Consider the following 22,514-nt stretch of genomic DNA (forward strand, 5'->3'; position numbering starts at 1 on the left):
TACATTGATGTGGATGGAACTGGAAGGTATCATGAAATAAGCCAATTGGGGAAAGACCATTATCATATGGTTTCACTCATATGTGGAATATAAGAGAAAGCCCAGAGGATCATAGGCAAAGGGAGGGAAAACTGAATGGGAAGAAATCAGAGAGGGAGACAAGCCATGAGAGACTCTTAACTCTGGGAAGCAAACTTAGAGGTACTGGAGGGGTAGTAGGTGGGGAGATGGGGTAACTGGGTTATGAGCATTAAGGAGGATGTGTGATGAGAAGAACACTCGGTGTTATATGCAAATGATATATAATTGAACACTACATCTTAAACTAATGATGTACTATATGTTGGCGAATTGAATTTACACTTAAAAAAAGGAAATTGTGAGCATTTGTTTTAAATATTGCTACTCTTTTGTTCATTGAAATTTGATCATATTATGGAGAAAAGTGGAAAAAATCTGTTGAGTCTAACATTGCTACCATTCATGTAAGAATGAGTGCAAGGAGAATATCTATGTGTTAATATTTATCAAAATGTCCCAAGAAAGACACACAAGAAGCTCCCAGCTAGGACGAGACATTTAGTGGGAGGAGAACTTTATTTATTTAAACCATATCTATTTTTACAAGTCAGTCCATGTTTTGAATAACTGCACACATACAACTGGTCAAGGACACACAGGTTCCAAGCTCCTTCCAGCCTCCCCTTCCCTGTGCTGGCTCTGGGGCTGCCTCTGGCCACTGTCTGGAGTGTGGTCTAAGTTCATCTGGAAGTCTATAAATGTGACTTTGGGCACCTGTCTCCTTTATCCTTGTCAGGCTAAGGTGAGCTTTCAAGGCTTGAAGAAATGAAATTTCAGACCTTATGAGAAGTGAGGTGAGAGGCATTTGGCTTGTTGCTCTGTCAGGCTTTAGGGACCAGAAGTTCTTAGCTATCCACTAAGAACCAGAAGTTCTTAGTTCTCATATGTGTCATATCTGAGAAAAACCCCTTGCCCCAATAATAAAATCATAGGTTTGTCTTGAATGACAACCAAGTTGACCACCCTGGCTGCACCATTCTCCAGCATCTCCACCCCAATGGCTGTCTTTATTGTGATTGCCTACCAGCCAGGCTTGCTCTTCAGTCAAACTCTTCCTGGCAAAAAATCTCCTTTATATGGTGCTGAACATGAACTCTATATAACTTCCACCCTTGACTCTGGCCCTACCATTCCATGCCTCCTGGAACAAGTTTAATTTCTGCTTCCCAGGGAGGACCCTTCAAGTGGCTGCCCTGTCTCCTATTTCACAGGCTCTTCTTTCAAATAACTCCAGAGTCTGCAGCTCTCCTTCCACTAAACTGACCTCAGATAAGCTTGATCTCTTGGCCATCCTCTTTGGAATGTCTGTGACTATGAGAAACTGGGGTTCCTAACAGTGAAGGCAACATTTTCCTGGTGCTTTGAGCAGTTGAGAGGGTATATAGCCATCACCAACATTACTCTATATGTTGCAGATTTAAAATTTAAACCAAGATCAAAACATCATTTACTTATTTTTTCCTTGCGGGAGTGGCGGGCAGGGGTGGGCAGTTACATCATACCATTACATCAATTGTTGACTGGCTTTGAGATGACTGTTGCATAATATGCCTCAGTATTTCTATAATGTGGCTCTGAATTCCATGCTTGTTTTTTTTTGGAACCACAGCAGAACCCTGCATCTTTCCCTATATCGTTTCATCTTATTAGCCCATGGTTAGAATTCAGATTTTAAACCCAGATTCTATCTTCTTAGGTATTCCCCTGGTGGGCTAATAAATCTGCCTCTGTGTCTTCATCTAAATCAGTGATAAAAAGTGCTCCTCTCAGGGACAGAACTCAGATCAGATTCAATTCTACTTTGGAAGTGAAAGAGTGGCCAGTGTGGGGAGGGAGCCCACACAAGACTGGAGTACTTGGAGAGTTTCCTGACCAGATACTTATGTTTATCTCATTCAGAATGAGTACTGGAGTTTGTAAAGTATGGAGATAACTGCTTGTATTTTGCTCATGAAGAAAAGCCCTGTTTTTAGAAAGATGTTAGCAGCTAGGGGTGGAGAGTGTGTAGAAAAATGAGAAGAGCCTGCAGACCCTCACCAATCATTTCTCTCAAGGGCTTAAGAACATAGAGAAGGAGCCTAGGGATCACTGGCCAGGAGGTTTGCCTTATGCTTTCAGCACTCAGAAATTTAGTATCCTAATTTCACTTAGGATGGCTGTGGAGTTCCAGAAAGACTTTAAGAAAGCATTTTAAGTTTTAAAATCTACTAACTTTGCTTTTCTTCTTTTATTTTTTTCTTGGGAGCTCATATTTTAGGGACTTAGGGAGAATTTAGGAATTATAGATTATTAGAGTTGAATGAATCTTGGCTATTAGGCTCCTCATTTGTGAAATGAGACAGTAAAAGTACATGTTGTGTAAAAGTTGTAAGGACATTAGAAAATACATGGACAGTACTCTGAGTGAATGCTGGCTCATTTTAAAGGTTCAGTGAACATGAACTGTTATTATCATGATGGTTACAGAACTGATGGCCCTTTCTCCCTTCTCTTTTCTCTACTGACAGATTTTGGCTCAAAAATAATAAAGAACATTCTATTAACTAGAGCTGATCAACAAGGTAATCAGGATGTGGTGATCTTATCATTCTTCAGTGGTATTGGGGCAGAAATTTGTCATACTGGGAATGTTGTTAGTGGAAACATCTCTTGAAACATACTAGGCTCCATGTCCTCTTCCAATCAAGTTGGAATGTTTGGCTACCTACAGTATTACCTTGCATCGCAGTGTGTTAGCACTGGAAGGCCCTGACCCCAGTCCAGCTAAGATCCTCTCCTTTCTCTCATTAGTATTTCCAGGGCTAGCGCTAGCCATGGTGACTGGGACAGTCCACCCCAATACCTCCCTATGGCACTTTCAACTTCAGGTCTCTGCATTGACAAAAATACAACTATAGGGAAATAGTATTTGTGAGATTCTGGTCCTCTGTACTTTTTCCATTTTTTTTTTTTTTTTGATCCTAAAAGCTTAAAGAATCAAAGAGTTGGTCTTGGGTCAAGACAGATGGTCTAAGGCCTTTATTGAAATTAGCAAAAGCTGATAACATATAAATTCTCAAAACAACTAACAATATGAACAATAAATAAATAAAATCAATAACAACAAAAAAGAAAACAAAGAAGGAAAGAAAGAAAATCTAGGAATTTAGGTAGAAAACTTCAAGGACCTGAAAAATGATGTATAAATGCTTTTGTCATTTTTATCATGAGAAAAATTTAAAATTAGAATAGAGGGGGAAAAAAGAGTCTATATATATGCTCAAAATAGGCATCATTCTTATGCATAATATTATTGCCTTGGCAAGACTCATGTTAGATTAATTTAGTAACATTATTTTTACAGGCCCATATAAAGGTTTAGAAAAGCAGTCTTTAAGATAGTTTCCATATAGTGGAGCACAGTGGTTCTGTGTGTGAGCTCTCGCATTAGACGGCCCAGGTTTGAACCCTGTCCCATACTTATTAACAGTATAAGTTTGGACACACTGCCCACCTCTCTAGTGGCTTCATTTCTCCATCTCTAAAGAAACATATCTAATATCCAAAATATATAAGGAGCTTCTTCACCTCAATAACCAAAAACAAATAACCTGATTAAAAAATGGGCAAAGGCCTTGAATAGATGTTTCTCCAAAGAAGATATCCAAATAGGCCACAGGTAAACAAAAAGATTCTCCACATCACTCATGACCAATGATCAAATAATGCAAGTCAAAATTACAATGAGATATCAACTTATACTCATTAGGATGACTATTACCAAGAAAGGAAAAAGTAAGCATTGGTGAGGATGTGGAGAAATTGAGACTCTTGTGTATTGTTGGAAGGAAAACAAAATGGAGCAGCTGTCGCAGACAACAGCATGGTGGGTCCTCAAAAAGCTAAAAAAAAGAAATATATGATCAAACAATCTCACTTCTGGGTCTTTATCCAAAAGAATTAAAATCAGGATCTGAAAGAGGTATTTGCACTCCCACATTCATTGCAGCACTATTCACAATAGCCCAGATGTGGAAACAATCTAAATGTCTACCAACAGACAAATCAACAAAGGTGGTATACACCTACAATGGAATATGTTTTAGCACTAAAAAGTAGGTAATCCTCCCGTACGTGACAACATGGATGAATGTGGGGGATGTTATGCTAGATGAAGTAGGCCAGTCATAGGACAAATACTGCATGATTCCTTCTTTTTTTTTTTTTTTTTTTTTTTAATTTTCATTTATTTATGGTAGAGAGAGAGAGAGAGAGGCAGAGAAGAGGGAGAAGCAGGCTCCATGCACCGGGATGCCCGACGTGGGATTCGATCCCAGGTCTCCAGGATCGCGCCCTGGGCCAAAGGCAGGCGCCAAACCGCTGCGCCACCCAGGGATCCCTGCATGATTCCTTCTACATGAGGTATAGACAATAGTCAAAGTCATAAAAGGAAAGAGTAGGATGGTGGTTTCCAGGGACTGGGGGCAAATGGGGAGTTGCTGTTCAACCAGTACAAAATTTCATTTATGCAAAATGATTAAGTTCTAGGGCTCTACTGTACAACATTGTGCCTATACTTTATAATACTGTATTGTACACTTCATTTAACAGAGTGGATCCCATATGAAGTATTCTTACCACATTAAAAATAAATAAACAATAGTTACAACCACAAAATATACCTGAGATATGGTAAGGGTTAGATTAAATCATTTGTGCAATGTCCAAATGCATAGAGAACCTGATGTGTACTAAGTATTAAATAACCATTGATACTATTTTCTTATTATACCTGTGAGATTGCTTGGGTTACTAATCCATATCTCAGGCTCCACCACTCATTGGGTGGCTTCATACTCAAGTTCTAGCTGCCATATCTAAGAGGGAAAAACAGACCCAGATGGCTGAAAGCAATTGTACCAGCCCCACCATCTCCACCCAGCGTGGGACTGAATGGTCTTTCCTAGGGCTTATGCTATGTATCTAGAGTGGAACCCTTTCCAAGTCCAGTTTCTCAAAAGAAACTGAAATGGAACTGTTCAGGGCAGTTGCTCATTGTAGAATGTGACAGATTGCTATGTTACCTTGCCTGACCTATTTCAGGCCAGAGTGCTGCTTATTTCTAGGGACTAATCAGGCAAGAGCTGTGATCTGATTCTTTCTCAGGCAGGTGCAGTGTGCAAAAAGAGCTTGGAGATTTGGCTAAACTAGAATCTGCACTAGAGCCCTGGTTATTTTAGTGCCTCGTATATATAGTAGGATGGAAATTGTTCATATTTTGTTTTTGAAAATGAGTCACAGAGTTGAGGAAGAATGTCAGTATTATGAATATCAACAGAATTGTCTTATTTTTTAACAGCCAAAAATTCATGAAACTGTTGACCAGCATTATCCTTATAAACTGTGGCTTAGATTAGATTGTTACAAATAATTTCTAGATATTAAAAGCCTTTCCATTTGAGACTGTTTAGTCATTTCCTCCATACTGATGGGACTCTGATCTCTCACATTCCTGAAACTTATTGGGATTTTAATAGAGAAGAAAGCCAAAATTGGTCATTTTTCTTAGAAGTGCCTGGCAATTTTCCTTATTGAATATTAGCGGGGTTGCCCAAGGAAGTTATGGAGTTCCTGGAAAGATTTTATTTTATTTCATTACATTTCACCTCATTTCATTTCATTTTTTAGAGGAGGAAAGGGGCAGAGAGAGAATCTTAAGCAGGCTCCATGCCCAGAACATAGTCTGACCTCATAACCCTGAGATCATGACCTGAGCTGAAATCAAGAGTCAGATGCTTAACCAACTGAGCCACCCTGGTGCCCCTGGAGAGATTTTAAACTGAAGTGGTTTTCTTTAGTCTGGATGGCTTGCGTACATAGTGCCTATAGGTGGAGAAGTGGATGAAATGGTTCCTGATGCTCCCTGTTCTGTGACCACTGAGCCCAGAAAGACTCGACATGGACAGAGGTTCGTTCACAGTGTCTCTGGACCATTGATCATGAGAAGTCACCATGGCAACTAGTTTCTGAAGGGAGGCTTACAGAAGAACCAGAAGTAGGGAGCCCTCATGGAAGTAGTCAAAGGTTTAAGGAAGTTACAGGATTCTAATCGAACTGCTTTTTTGATAGCACAATTAATGGGATTGGCAAGCCCTATCTTAAGTGATAGATTACCCCCTAGTTGGAAAGGCTCATAGAGGCTAATTTCTAAATTCACTCAATTAATATTTTTGAATAGTGGTCTGTGTGCCAGCAATGTGCTAGGTAAGGGAATAGAAAGATAAGCAAAGCATCATGGCTCCTTAATTCATGGAACTTAAAGTCTTGTTGGGGAGACCTATATTAACTAACGAACCACACAAATATGTGATTATAGACTATGATAAGTGCCCTGTACAAGACAGAAACAGAAACCTGGGTGGGATACAAAGACTGGTCAGAATTTGGAACTGTATAGGTTTCCCTGAGGAAGTGGCTGAGATCTACAGGATGAGGAAACTAGATAAGCAGGTAAGATGGAAACGTTCTAGGCAAGAGCATGGGCAAGGGCTCTGAGGGGGCTAACCTCAGAATAACCTAAAATGAGGCTGATGAGGAGTGCTGGGGCAACATCATTTATGTTATGCATTCTGGTCCTTAGCCAAAATGCAATGGGACACATTGAAGGGTTTAAGAAAGCAGTGGTGGGGAGATGAGTAGAATAATCAAATCTGGATTTTGAACAATTCTGACTGCAGTGAGGAGAAATCATTGAAGGCATACAAGGGTAAATATGCTATCATTGAGCTAAGAGATGATGAAATTCTTAACAGATGATTGCACTGGAGATAAAAAGGAGTAGACTTGTGATATCTCCTTAGGGGATCAAATTGATAGTAGTTGGTGTTTGCCTGGGAAAGGGTAGGGGGGTGAGGAGATGGAAACTCTAGATTTGAATACCTTGTGGATATCCAGATAGAGCTACATAGGACATAGTGGGATTTTTAGATCAGATCAGAGGAAAAGTCTGAAAGGTTCTCCTGGTGCCTCCAAACGAAGTGAGGAAAGATCTCATAACCGAGAGGTGGTAGAAAGACAACATCTCAATTTATCTTGGCCGTAGATTCTTGGAGAAGTTCTTCTAAGGCATCCTGAGTGGTAACCTCCACCTTTGGATTATACCAAGCTCTATGAAGGAAGGGACCATGTCGTTCCTTACTGTAGGCTAGGACTTGCAGAATAGAATGCCCAGTAGATATGCCCAAGTAGTATAGATAAAAATATGATATGTTCCCAAGAGCACAGAGAATATCAGAAGTGACAGCAAGATGGCGAGGAGTCTAGGCAGCCATGCTCCAGACTCATGGTGCAGTGACCTTCCGATGTCCCTTCCTTCCTCTCTCCCTCCCTCTCTTCCAGGTCTTGTGCTTCTGTTGAGACGATACCTTTATATTCTGCTGTCTTCTCATTTAGTTAAAAAAGCTTTAAATATTGCTTCGGTGAATATACTTGGTTTTATTTTGAGATGGTACCATATTTGGGAGCATTCGTTTAAGTAGAATACTTTTGGATGGAGTGAAACAGGAATTTGCCAATTGTAGTTACTTGGAGAAATGAGCAAAGAACGGAGGTCTAGGTAAAATAAAGGAAATAACACCTTTAGGAAGACCCAAGAACACAACTGGAATGGTTTGAAATTCAGCAAAGCAGGTTCCTGCAGATTTTAAAAGCCTTGGCAGCCGCAGATGTCAAGATCAGGGAACACCAGGCCAGACATTTTTAAAACAGTGAAACGAAGCCAGGATCTGGGAGTTCAAGGTGAGAAGGAAGAGGCCCAGCAAACAATCCTGATGAACTTCAGCAACAAGGACAAGCTGTGCAAGGGGTCCCTACCCCACAGGTGGTTAATTGCAAAAAGAAGAAATCAGAGATCTAAGGTGAGCCGTCTCTGGAGCTAGGGCCAAGATGGAGAGGACTTCATGGGTAGGAAGTGACAAGAGTTTAGATAACTTTGCCTGAGAATTCTGATTCTTGCTGTTATTTTCTTCATTTTCATGTAATAAAAATGAGTGTATTTTCCCCTAAAATAATAACATTATGTCCAGGTGGACCGACACCATTGGAAATTTGTTTTTTTCAAAGTCATTAATATGCTGTAAATGTGAAAGGTGGAAATTATCTCACAAACAGATGTTTCCAGAAAGGCGAATAAAAATGAATAGAAGAATTACTGATATCTTCAAATAAGTATTGTTTTATGAAGCAGATATTAAGTATTTTCTTCATAATAAGCGTGTGTGTGTGTGTGTGTGTGTGTACACTCTGTCATTTTCCTGGCTCTTTCACTCTATATTATTTAGCTACAAATACTGAATTTTGGCACTTCAGGCCTTTTCACACAAATCTTCAACCAACCTAAGTGAGTGATACTGGGTGCTGGCATCTGGGAAGCATCCGTTTAGAGAACTTATTTTTGGAGGAGATGAGCCAGGGTCAGTCCAATTTAGGACCATGGTTGTGAGCAAGGAGCAGACCTGCTGTCACAGTAACTGTAGGTCAAAGAGAGTCTTAATTTAGCTCTATATCTTCATGGGGCTTCAGAGACACATCAAATGGAGGATCTCCAACCATCTTGGGTGTAAGTTGTTTCAGATATTCTGGGTCTTGTATTTACAATCACCATAGTCAACATAAATACCCCACCTTTTTCTCCCTTAGAATGACTGGTTACTCTGCTGTTACCAGCTTTCCAAAGACAGCTGTGTAGGCCTCAGTGTTCACAGTGACTTTGAATAGACTGTTCACCCTCCACGGCTCCCTCTAGAACAGGCAGGCTTGTCTTGGAATCCCACTCCATCCACTTCCATACTGGTTTCTTCTTTTCAGTCCTCTGTCCTTCTGCTCTTTTCCTACGCTCCTACTTGCAATCCTACCTACTGTTTCTCTGCCCCCCTTAATTTGTACCTGTCACATAATGCTTCCTCACCCTTCCTTCTCCTGACCTACCACAGCTTGCAAAACTGAGTTCCAGTCCTTCAAAGTCTTCTTTTCAGCAAAATGACACATCCAATCCACATGACAGTGTTCTAGTTATCTCTGAACATTTTGATATGGGACCAATAATTAACATTCTGGAGTTCAAGGGGTGGGGGCTAGAAACATGCGGCTGGTGGTGGTAGAGATCATTTTGGATGGGTAAGGCTTTCAATTTCCCTTACATCGTACTAAGCAGGCAAAGCCTAAATATTGGGCAGGTGCCATCCTGGCCCTTCTTTGTGATAGGTCATCACCGCTTTTCTTTTCAAAGAAGGCTTAAAAAGGGACCCTGGGACATTCCTGGTGTTGGTGGGACCCCTTCATTGATCAAAAGAAGCATGATTTAAACAAGTCCAGGTCGGATTAGGTAAGGAATGAGACCAAAAAGGAGATGTGTCTTTGAAAGCAGCCAATCTCATAGCCCGGGGGCAGGCATTTGTTGTCAGCTGTGTCATACGGCTTTGGGATTAGCCAGCTCTACTTTCTGTTTCAACAATAGAAAGTCTTGCAAAACTGCTGGCATGTGAGACAGAGGAATCCAGAAGGTCTTGGCATCTCTTCCAGCAGCATAACGGGTCTTAGGGAAGAGACTTGTGAGAGCGTGGTCCATGCACTCCACCACCAGGGAGAGGTCCACGTTCACAAAGGAAGTAGTGTCTTTCAGTTTGTCTAGACCTGCAGAAGGAGACAAAAAATACATTTACTCTTTGGAAGAAGGGGAAAAGGAGTGTGTGAGGCCAGGGTGTAAAGGGGCGAATACGCATGCGGAAATTTATTTTGAATTTGCCATTATAAGTGGAGGCCCCTTGTGGTGGGTTTCTATCTATTTCTCCCAAAAGGATGCAGCAGTGCTTTCGTTAGACCACTGGCTCTCAAACTTGAGTGGGCAGCAGAATCTCCTAGAGGGCTTGTTAAAGCCCAATTGCTGGATCCCACCACTAGCTTCTGACCCAGGAGGTGTGAAGTGGCACCCAATAATTTGCATTTCTATCAAGTTTCCAGTTGATACTGACCGGTGCTGTTCCCAGGACCAAACTTTGAGAAGCACTACTTTAAAGCAGCGAGGGAAAGATACTTTATTAAGTCTATGAGGCCCCTGAGCCCAGGAAGTTATGGGTTTGATTTCAAATTTATTTTAAGGAGTTAAGGATTTATAGGAAATGTGGATTGCATGTGTGCTTGTGCATGTGTGTGCATGCGTGCACTCACATACCATGTGCCTCTTATTCAGTGAATAAAGAGGGAATCATCCCCCAAAGTCTTGACTCAGAAAGTTAAACATATCTGTGTTATCAGGCAGATGAAATGCTTGAGTAATGAGCTACGATAGCTTTAAAGAGGCAGGTATTTTATCAGAAGATTGATAATGGCTTGGAGCATTCCTCTTGTGCTCTTAAAACATACCTGGGTTGTGTCTTCTCAAGAGAAAATCTACGATTTCAAATCTCCCTTTCAACTTCAGGCCCCAGTAGCCACAAGTTGCTCAAAGAACCTAATTGTGATTACCTAATAAATCTTAGTGACTATTTTAAACTCTTACAACCATAGCCTGGGAAATGACAGGTGAACTTAAATAAGTGGTCTGCTTTGGAACTGAGTCTGGCTGATGTCCAAGTTGGAAAACTAATAAAAACAACTAGCGCAAAATTGGGCTCAAAGACTTTTGGTACTTCTGAGAGAGGACACCTGAGCTAGCAGCCAAGTCAAAAATAATTTTGAGATGCAGGTTGATGACATATTCATGGGCATTTAGAAAGTATCAATGTCAATTATCAAACAGAGAAAACTCTTTTAAATGAGGGATTTTGTTTCTGAACCTACTAAGAATCTTCAAAGTCAGTAATAAGTAAGAAACAGAGTATTTAATGGCAGGGATTCTCAGCATCTAGTGACATAGCACTGGGAGGTTTGTCAGTGTTCTCATTGATGTATGTGTATCTGTGTGTGTGCGCGTGCGCATGTGTGTGTGTGTGTGTGTGTGTGTGTAATGGGGTTGGATGGCTGAGGGAGTCTGTCATTCTAAAAACCTCCCTGGGTGGACCTGACTTGGATTTTGGCTCCACCTCAAAAACTCCCGGCCTTGAACTTTGCCACAGTTGGCTGTCTTACAAAACCCGCTGATGAAGAGGAGTTTTGAGGTTAGAATGACACCAAGTTAGGTGGGGCCCTGTTTGGCTTAAAGCAGGAGCTCAGTAAGTGTTTGAGGAATGTTGACTAAGCTTTTCACAGGACCAGGAAATTGAGGTGGAGGTGGAGCCCTGGTACAGGAAGTTCCACCAGCTTCTTAATGCCTTGTTCACCTTATAGTGCTGGACCCAAGAATAAAAGGCAAAGTCAGGCTGTCTGGGTTCAAATCTAGCTCCTCCACTTACTAATTGCAACAATGGGCAAGTTATTTCTCTGTGCCTCCGTTTCTATAAAACTCAGGTCATATCCACTTCTTAGGGTTTATCTGGGCATTTTAAATGAGACAGTCTATGTAAAGCACTTAGAACGGTGACAAGTACATAGTAAGTGTTCTCTGTATGTTAGTCATACTCTATCTATTATTTCTCCATCCCTGACTCAATCTGACTTATGTTACTTCTCCTTCCGTCTCCACCCCTCATGCATTCCTGTTCTGGAGACCTTCCACCCAAATAATTCCTTCCTGTCCTTTAGGCCTTACTCAAAGGCCACTTGACCAGCAATGCTTTCATCCAGTTCTGAATTCCTTGGGCAATTAGAGACTGTACTATCTAGCACCCTATCTGGGCTGTTGGGTTCTGTCTAAGAAGTACAGGATCAGTTTGCTGGCATGCTGCACATCTCATTGCTTTATAATCTCACTTGGTTACTCTTTCTTGTCCACTAGACTGTAAGCTTGTTAAGGGTCAGAGTCCTTATATTTTGTAACCTCCATAAATCCTTGAACAATGTTGAGTGAGTGGTTGGTGTTTACCAAAAAAGAGGAGGCTTGTGTAGAGGTGAAGACTGTGAACTCTAATCTGGGCATGACCAGGAGGAGGTATATAGCTTTGGGTAGAACATTTACTTTTCTAAGCCTCTGCTCACTACTCCTATGGTTCTTTTGAGAAGGAAATAGTAGAATTCATAAGGTGTTTAGTATAGAATTTGTCATTTGGTAAATGCTCAGTAAATGTTTATAAACACTTGAAGTAAGAGATGGCACTGGAGTTAATAAGGATCTCTGATCCATATCTAAAATCCCTATTGGTATATTATTATAAGAACCTTATTTCTTTAATTTTTAAAAAGATTTTATTTACTTATTTGAGAAAGAGAGAGAGAGAGAACATGAACAGTAGGAGGGGCAAAGGGAGAAGAACCAGCAGACTCTGTGCTCAGCACACAGCCTGATGTGAGGCTCGATCCCAGGACCCTGAGATCATGACCTGAGCCAAAGGCAGACTTAACCAATAAAGCCACCCAGGTGCCCCTATTTTTTCGTTTATATTTGAGTCTCCAGGTTGCCTATGACAATAAATGCCAGAGGAACCCTGCGTCCTTCCAGAGACTTACTTTTTTCAATGTAACTTTCTCCATACTGTTGTTTGATATCAGGAGACAGGTGCTTCCAAATGGCAAGTTTTTTCTCAGTGGCTTTTATTGGATCTGATAATCCTGTCTTGAATAATCCTGGTTCGATACATGAAACGTGCACACCAAAAGCTTTCATGTCCCGCCTGTGAAAAGAATGTATTGATGTTTAATCCAAGTTTGTTTGGAGAATGTTTGCTATTTGGGTGATTATTTTCTTATGACTTTTTTTCATGGTATCACAGAATTGGGTGGGTTGGAAAGGAATATCTTGTTCTACACTCTCAGTTTGCAGTGAGGAAGTTGACATTCAGGGTGTGAAGGCTGGTTTAGTGGCAGAATGGGAAAGGGACAGACCCACTTCTAGTCTAGTGCTCCCCACTAAGCCATACTCTCTCATTAAATTGACAAGTAGTTGGGTTAAGGACAGATTTCCTCTCAGTAGGCAATGTACATTATGGGGAAATGGAGTAATGATTGGCCTGGATGGACAAGTTTACCTCCATCTTAGGAATGTGAGGAGATTGTGGCACAAATGAGGATAGGCTGAAGGACACAGTGTGACAATCTCTGATGTGGCTAACCTGCTCCCTATGCTGCTCAGCAAGCTCTTTCATCATGTGGTTTACTGATTTATTGGGCAGTAAAGTTTTAGGGGAATCATGGTGCCCCCCCCTTTAAAAGCAAAACAAAGAATTGCAAACAATTATATAAATAATTATTTCCTATATTTAATGTATATTTCCACCTAGAATATATAAGGAAGTAATTACTCACTTTATATAAGCCTTTGTCATAAGATTTTTAAAGAACTCTACCAATGAACTTAAAATGTGATTTATCTTAGGTTCTGCCTTTAGCAACATACCTATTATTTAGTTTGCAGTGTATCTTACTGAAAATGCAAATTAGCTTGGTGCCGAAAGATTTTGAAAAGTATGTTGTTTGCATTAAAATTTTTATTTCTTTATTTTTTTTTTTAAGATTTTATTTATTTATTCATGAGAGACACAGAGACACAGGCAGAAGGAGAAGCAATCTCCATGTGGGGAGCCTGATGTGGGACTCGATCCTGGGTCTCCAGGATCACACCCCAAGCTGAAGGTGGCACTAAACGGCTGAGCCACCCAGGCTGCCTGCATTAAAATTTTTTAAAGCTATTTTACAACTTAATTTACTTTACTCACCTATCTTCTGAGTTTCTTTGGGTTTTGGAAAGTATTTGGGAAATTTTGTCTCCCTATCCACTCAAGAAATAACATATAGCCTAGGGACAAATGGCTTTAAGTCACCCAACTAAGCTTACCAGGTAAGGCAAACCATATGAAACCAGTATGCTTGCTGGGCAAATAACTTTAAATAACCCCAGCCCTCACCCAGTTGGACCACTCCTATGTATAGAAAGTCTGGAGCCACCACTGGACTGTGGCCTGCAGGCACAGTACCATTTCCAATACCAGTTCCATGATTTAGAAGAAAACCACCACCACAACAACCGCATATTTTACTGAGTAATTTCAGGCATGGTATATTTAGCTGCATGGCAAACATGCAAGTCCTTCAGTTAATTCCCTTTTTAAAAGTGGTAATTAATCTCCAAGAAGGTGGGAAGAAATCCTGTTGCTTTTCATCTCCCTCTCTCCTCCCATGATGTGATGCTGTACCCAGCACACATGTGGGAAGTAGTTGGCAGAATGGGGTAGCTTCTAGCTGGAGGGCAGTCCCAGGAAACGAGAGAGAATCGGAAAGATCAGAGAGAGAGGTGCTCAGGAAAGTGATGCCATAGTATTGTTTATGCACTGCACGCATGCATGTGTGGATCTGACTTAAAGAAGCAAGCTCTGGGACAGCCCTGTTCCACATCCCCAACTGGCCACTGTGTGATACATCTGCAGAACAAATCTGAATAGCACCATAGCACCATAAAGTCTTTAAAAATCAAGCAAACCTTGAAATATCAAAGTAAACAGAATGACAGTTAGCAGTCGTAACCTAAACACAACCTCACCAATTGTTTGCTAAAACAAAAATATTGGGGTGCCTGGGTGGCTCAGTCAGGGAAGCATCTGCCTTCAGCTCAGGCCATGATTTCAGGGTCCTGGGATCAAGCCCCACATCAGGCTCCTGGCTCAGCCCCTCCTTCCACCCCTCCCCCCAGCTCATGTGTGCTCTCTTTCTCTCTCTCAAATAAATAAATAAATAAAATATTTTTAAAAATAAAATAAAACAAAAATATCAATCTTCTCCATAAGACTTAAATGAGACCCATAGTCTCATATCATTCTAAATATTCAGCATAAAAAAGAACTGGAAAATCTCAATTCACATGGGAAAAGACAGTGGCCGATGTTCATGCCAATGGATACAGATGTTGTAATTATCAAAGTCTTTAAGGCAGCTATTATAAAAATGCTTCAAATACAAAGGAAAATACTTTTGAAGTGAATGGAAAGTTAGAAAGTTAGAACGCTTCCCAGAAAAAGAAAAGACAAAGAAGAACCTAATGAAAATTTTACACTAGAAAAATACAATAACCAAAATAAAATATTTCTTGGTTGGATTCAATAGCACAGTCGTGATGGAGGAAAGTTAGTGAGTTTGAAGGTAGATCATTGGAAATTTTCCAATCTGCATAACAGAGAGAAAAATGAGAAAGTGAACAGAACCTTAGGAATCTGTGGGACAAAACTGAAGGTCTAACATTTGTGTAATAGAGCCTCCGAAGAAGAGAAAGAATAGATTGCAGAAAAAAATGAAGAAACAACAGCTCATCAAAAGACATAAACCTATAGATTCAGGAAGCCCCCAAAACCCCAAATGTTATAAACCCAGAGAAATTCATGCTTGGGGGCATTGAGTTAGGGCCTTTGTTTGCTAAATAGGTCCTTTGTTTTGAGCTCTGGAGTTCTTTGATAACACACAGCAGAAAGTCGTGGTCAGTGCTTTTTTGTGGGAGCAAAATTTTCATCTATGATTAGTAAATTTCTATTCTGATTTTTTTTGGAAATGGAAGCATCAGAGAAAAACTATTTTTTGCCCTTGGGGTGGGGTGGGGATGGGAAAGTTATCCATTTAGCTGTAGTGTCTGAAATATATAGAAATTTGGGTCTGGAACTTGGAACAAAAGGGGGGAAAATGCAGCATAGCTGAGTCATTATTTTGTGATAATTACATTTACTTTACCAGATAATTTTCTACTGAGGGTTTAAATAAGATGGTATTATTGTGTCTGCAAGTGACAGTTATACCAATGGAGAGATCTACCCTAATTTAGTCTCTCTATATGATCCCCTGACTATTTAACAAACTGACCTGTTGAATATAAATTCACCATCTCTGTCAGCATCATGCATTAATGCAAAAAGTGAAAAAAGACTTAAATAGACTTAAGTTCAAATCTCAATTGTACCACTTACCAGCTGGGTGACACTGGGCAAGTTACTTACTTAATCTTTCTTTCAGTGGTTTTGTCTACAAATTGGGAATAATTTGGGGCACCTGGGTGACTCAGTGGTTGAGCATCTGCCTTTGGCTCAGGTTGTGATCCTGAGCTCCTGGGATCAAGTCCTGCTCCTGGGATCAAGTCCTGGGATTGAGTCTGGGATTCTCCCTCTGCCTATGTCTCTGCCTCTCTGTGTGTCTCTCATGAATAAATAAACAAAATCTTAAAAAAAAATCAAGTTGGGAATAATTTTAAGCAATAAATAGAGTGTCTAGTACATAATAAACATTCAGTAAGCATTAGCAGCTATTATTTCCTAACAAGTCAATATTTGATTTACCTTAAGCTGTCATTGAAGCCTTCTACTGCATATTTTGAGGGAGTATAGCCCCCTCCACTAATTGCAAGCCGACCTCCAATGCTGGAGACATTGATAATCCTTCCTCGAGCTTTTTTGACCAAGGGAAGCAAATTTAGTGTTACACTGATGAGTCCAAACAAGTTCACTTCAATAGGTTCTCTGTAGTCCTCCACTGTCAGCCAGTCGGTGGGAGCCAGCACACCGAGAACACCTGCATTGTTGATCAGACCCCAGAGACCTAGAATAGAGAGGAAAGAAAGGAAGCATGATAGAAGATGACACTTATATGAGCATCTTTGATGGAAGTACAGCCCCTGCTTTACACAACTGTGCCATTTCCTCCTTCTAACCACATTCTTGCTTTGAAATGCTTTATAGTTTTGGGAAGTAACTACTCTCAGAGAAGGTAGGAGGCTAAATTGAAATAGTTGAAGCTCTGTTACTGGAAGCCAATCTCACAGAAACTCTATTTCTGGTTCTGAATGTAAAATACTGACATTGTCTGAATGAGTCTTTTGCTTTTTCATCTTAGATGCAGAGTAAATTGGTCTATTTTTCCCACTTGCTAGATCACAAAACCAGAGATTATTTATTTACAAAGAGCAATATCAATCGACTTCACATCTGTTTTTGGTGAAAAAAAAATCTAGTCATTAACTGTTTTATTTTATGATGGAAAACATTTAATATTGTTAACGTTTGGACTTCAAGCATTAACAATTGTCTGGAGCATTATTAAACCATTGCTTTTGAGCAATTGAGTCTCAACTGTATGATGAAGATGTGATAGAGAAAAATCACATACATTTGTTTATTTCTTTTTTGGATTCTGACATCTTCATTAATGAGAATATTTCAAACTTCATTCAAGCCAAGAAAAGTCATCTAGTTTGGAATGATGCCATCTTAGCAGAAGCTGATGCAGAATGAGGTCCAGTGGCTTACTAGTCTGCCACTATACTACTGCTAGTCTATTAAACACCTTTACTCAGATTTTCAGGTTATTTTCTATTTTTTTCCATAGAAAATGTAAGAGTTATGGAATGATTTTATAGTGAGAAGTGGGTCCCAGGTATCCACATGGCAATTTGGGGATTGTTTCCATGATCTCCTGAAGCTTTTAGTCCCAAGTTCCTTTGCTGTGAATTTGGTTAAACCAGAATTTCATGAGAGAAGAGCAGGAAAAGTCAAAACCTCCAACTCAGTTCTAAATTTGCCTACTGGGACGTATGACTGAGGATAACGTGGGCTGTGTCTCTCGTGCAAACAGGGAGCTTGCAACTTGAAACCGTTGAGGGCTCTATCCCAAGATTTTTCCAATATTCTCCAGTACCATAGCTGGTATTTTGGAGACATTTTCTTGAAAGGCCATTTAAAATCCAAACACATTTTATTTAGCTAGAGCTACTTCACAACACCCCCTCCATTCTTCCCACTCCCATATCACTCACCTTTTTCCCCAACTTGATTTTTCACCCACTGGGCAGTCCTCTTGACATTTTCTGGGTCAGTTACATCCAGAAGCACAGTATGAAGCCTTTCTGAGGTTTCTGCTTTTAGAGCTGTTGATTCTGATTCAGTCAGACAGGCAGCTATTACATGAAATCCTTTTTTATCAAAAGTTCTGGCTGCTAAATTTCCAAAGCCCGTGTCACACCCAGTAATGAAAATGTACTTATCAGTGATGTCTGCAATCTTTAGTTGTCTTTTATAATTCCATAGAAAACCACAAAGGATTAGGAGGGCTAACACCCAAAAGAACATTCTTTTTCCTGTATATGATAGGGACTCTTCTTTCTTGAACAATAAAAGAAGACAGTGACCTGAGTGTTCAAAATTAGAAAGAAAATTCAAATTAGAACCATTAAGGCACTATAGCCCAATATTGATGAACTTCAGATATTTTAATGCATTTGAGTGAATAAATAGTTAAAAAATTATTATTATTTTGTTGGAAAAATGGCCATTTAAGTGCTAAACCATTCCTCTAAAGTAACACAAAAACTAACCAAGTGATAGAGAAAGTAAACAGAAGAGAGGGTCCCATGACAAAGCTGACACTAGTAATTGGGTTGACGTGACAGTAATCTCATGTATGAATTCACCCATCTAAAACATGGGCTGTCATGGTAAAATCTTATCTCTTGCTACTTCATGAAATTCAAGAGTAGAATTAGGAAAATCTATTAGAAAATGTTCAATTCTAATTGATTGATTAGATCCTTAATTATTTTTACACCATCAGGCAAAGTAGTTGCCCTATGAAAATATTTCCAAGTTGGTTTCCATTTTCTTATTTTCAATGGGCTATTGTCATTCTTCAACCCAACTCTGAGACCATCAGAACTTTATTCAGAGAATATGCAAGTGCACAGCCACAGCCATTCTTCAACCCAACTCTGAGACCATCAGAACTTTATTCAGAGAATATGCAAGTGCACAGCCACCAGAGAGTTCGTGGAGAGAGGGGGAGATGAATGGGTAGACTGAGGGATGATGCCTGTAGGCACAGCATCCCAGAGAAAATCAAGAAGCCTCAGATTCTATTCTCTTTGGATACTAGCTTTCTGTGAGAAAAAGAATCACATGACATAGGACTAAGAAAAGCAAATTCTTTCTGGAAAATCATGAGACTTTGACTGTAAGTTTAGCAGAATGACTTGGCTAACTAATTTTTCAGGGCTAGAAGCAGGCTAGAGCTTGAAATCAAACAGATGGAGGGCTTCCTTTTCCTTTCCTTAGGAGACTGCCACTTGTCTTTTCCCTCAGCATTTATTACCTTTTTATCTTTTCCTAAATTAAAAGAATGCATCATTTCAGGTAGCCTTACTGTATCAATTTAGAAATATCACAGTTGTTTTTGGATTAAAAGTAAGTGTTAGGATGGTTGAGTGTCTGCCTATAGCTCAGGGTATGATCCCAGGGTTCTGGGATCGAGTCCTGCATCAGGCTCCCATGGGGAGCCTGTTTCTCCCTCTGCCTATGTCTCTGCCTCTTTCTCTGTGTGTCTCTCATGAATAAATAAATAAAATATTTTTAAAAATTATTCATTTTTTTCTGCTTATAGAAGTAACTTATGCTCATGGTAAAAAAATTGGCAAATACAGAAAAAATTAAAGAACAAACTAATGATTATCATGTTTGACTCTTAATATTTTTGGTACATTTTCTTCCAGTTTTTTTCCTTTTTATGTAAATATTTCTTTCCCTAATAAGGAATATAAACATACACACAGATTGAATTATACACACACACTCATGTACACTCATGTGTACTGCTTTATAAGGAATAGATTATTCCAGATAAAAAACAACTCAATGTAATATATCTTCTTCACTTCTCAAGGAAATTTTGGGCTTTCATCTTTCTTCCTGGTACAAGATCTAGAACTAAAGAAAGAACTGTCCATTGATAAAATTAAGTCAGACTTAAATATTCAAACATGGTAGGTTTGAGCAAACTGGTTGATTCTTTTGATATAGCTGTGCCTACTTCTAGAGCAGTCAAGTTTTTAGACAATCGTGGCTTAATAATTTGGTATTGTTTCCCAAATATTTCCTGTGTAGGAATTATTGATTTGTGGCAAATTAATGTCCATGTAGTAGAATTTTCCCTTTACAAATATATAAATACATTTAAAAATGTATACTTTTGAGGTGAGGTGTTGGTATAACTACCTCTTGTGAAATTTCATGTTTAGACATTTTTAAGGAAATTTCATATTTATAAAATCAGTGTAGTGTTTTGTTTAGATATGGCCTCAATAAATTGAATAATTGAGTAATTAAGTGTTGAATATGTTTTCTGAATGAATTCTATAGCTTTCACTGCGATTAAAATCTCATGGAGGGACACCTGAGTGGTTCAGTGGTTGAGCGTCTGCCTTTGGCTCAGGGCGTAATCCCGGAGTCCTGGAATCAAGTCCCATGTCCGGCTTCCTGCATGGAGCCTGCTTCTCCCTCTGCCTATGTCTCTGCCTCTCTCTCTGTGTCTCTCATGAATAAATAAATAAAATCTTTAAAAAAAATCTCATGGAATTTTCTGAAAACGGTAAATGTTCATGGGGCTTAATGTTTCTGAGATCAGAGAGTAGAAACTTTCTATGTCATCATATTTTGTTGGTGGCAAGCATAAGAGGAGTTATAGTAAAAGAGCAGTTTATTTGTGAAGCATTCTACACTGCACTTTTACATATAGATCTCATTTGATTTTCTTCACAGCCTTTTGAGTTAGAGAGGGCATATTATTTGCCTCATTTTATAGAAGAATTAATATGCCAACTAATAAATGTAAAAGAAATGATGGAATTAGAAAATCACCTTTTGGCAACTATAATAGTAGCAATTATATCAGGCAAGAACAATCAATGTATGCTAAAACTAGTAGGTGAAATTCTGATAAGAAACTAATTAGGGATGCCTGGGGGGCTCAGTGGGTTGAGTGTCTGCCTTTGGTTTGGGGTGTAATCCCGGAGTCCTGGAATCAAGTCCCATGTCCGGCTTCCTGCATGGAGTCTGCTTCTCCCTCTGCCTATGTCTCTGCCTCTTTCTCTGTGTCTCTCATGAATAAATAAATAAAATCTTAAAAAAAAAACAATAATTATAGAATCTCAAAAAAATCTCCCCATGAGATACATACTAATTAAAAAGAGAGCAATAATAATTTCACAGTGGAGAAGCCTGAGAGATACCACCTTAATCAAGTGATACAAAGTAATACCACTAGTTGTGGGACAAACCAACATCATGTGCCTCCTGGTATGGTACACTGGGAAGGACACAGCAGCACTTTAGTACATAAATGGAAGTTAAGCCTGCATAGAGACAAATCTTCCAATTTCACACAATACATGGCCTATACTCTTTAAAAATGTCAAAGTCATGAAGGAAAAGAAAGATTAAAGACTGCTCCAGATAAATGGAGACTAAAGAGATGTGACAACTCAATGCAATATGTGATAGTGGACCAGGAAACTATTTTTTTCTTTGGCTAGAAAGAATATTATTTGGTCAACTTGTGAAGCTTGTGTAAGATCTGTTGATCTGATAAATAATATTGGATTCTCAATAAATACTAATTTCCCAATTTTATAATTTACCATGACCATGTAGAAAGTGTCTCACTTTTTAGGAAATACACACTGAAATATTTAAAGATTAAGTGCACTATGTCTTCAGCTTATTCTCAAAGTTAAGAAAATAATAATATTTATATAAATTAATTAGCATATTAAGAAAGCAACCTAAGTGTCCATTGATAGATGAATGGATAAGGAAGATGTGATTGCCAAACCACGAACAGGTGGTTGCCTGGGCAGTGATGGTGGTGGGGGAATGGACAAAATAGGTGAAGGGGATTAAGAGGTACAAATTTCCAGTTATGAAATAAATAAATCTCAGGGATAAAAAGTAGAACATAGGAAATATAGTCAATAATAATGTATGTATGGTGATAGATGATGAGCATTTTGTAATGTATATATCGTACGCCTGAAACTAACATCATATCGTATACCAACAACACTTCAATTAAAAATAAAACAGCAGCAACAAAACTCCCACATACATATGGATGTAAAGAGAGAATGACAATGCAAGGGTGGTGAAATGTTAATATTAAAGATTCCAGGTTGTACTATTCTTTTAACTTTCCCATAGTTTGAAATCATTTCAAAATAAAAGCATAAAAATTTGGCAAGGGAAAATATAACTTTTTTTTTTTTTCTAAGAAAAGGCTTCAGTAGACCCAAAGGGGTTTCATGCACAAAATAGGTCAGAACTCCAGCACTTCAGGATTTAGTGACCTTGGAATTCCACTCTTTGGTAAGTTCACCTTCATAGCCACTGGAGAAAAATAAAAATTCAAACCAAAACAGACTCCCTCCTCCCTCCTCATGGCCTCCACGTCCCCCTTACTTCCTCCATCCCTAGAGACAGAGAGGAGCTTCTTAGTTGTTAAGGATGGGCTCCCTTTAAAATGTGTTGTCTTTATTAGGTATCCCTCTGGGCTGAGTCCTCTCAGATGCTGGTGTCCCAGCCCACAGCCTGAAACCAGGGGACTACCAGCTTTGAGCTAGAGTTTTGCATACCCTGTTC

General features: G+C 39.4%; 1 protein-coding gene across 2 annotated transcripts in view; it reads right to left on the bottom strand.

Moving 5' to 3' along the window:
• Positions 1–1,668: 1,668 nt before the first annotated feature.
• DHRS9 (dehydrogenase/reductase 9) overlaps positions 1,669–22,514 on the bottom strand; it is a 28,160-nt gene continuing 7,314 nt past the window's right edge. For both annotated transcript variants that reach the window (XM_072811536.1, XM_072811535.1), the window contains exons 2-5: positions 17,870–18,241; positions 16,398–16,656; positions 12,598–12,761; positions 1,669–9,750 (exon numbers count right to left, since the gene is read on the bottom strand). In XM_072811536.1, coding sequence (XP_072667637.1) covers positions 9,527–9,750; positions 12,598–12,761; positions 16,398–16,656; positions 17,870–18,182 — 960 coding nt within the window. In that variant the 5' untranslated portion in view covers positions 18,183–18,241 and the 3' untranslated portion in view covers positions 1,669–9,526. The remainder of the gene's footprint in view (positions 9,751–12,597; positions 12,762–16,397; positions 16,657–17,869; positions 18,242–22,514) is intronic.

Source organism: Canis lupus, chromosome 34 (assembly GCF_048164855.1).
Source record: "Canis lupus baileyi chromosome 34, mCanLup2.hap1, whole genome shotgun sequence".
Classification (NCBI taxonomy): Eukaryota; Metazoa; Chordata; class Mammalia; order Carnivora; family Canidae; genus Canis; species Canis lupus.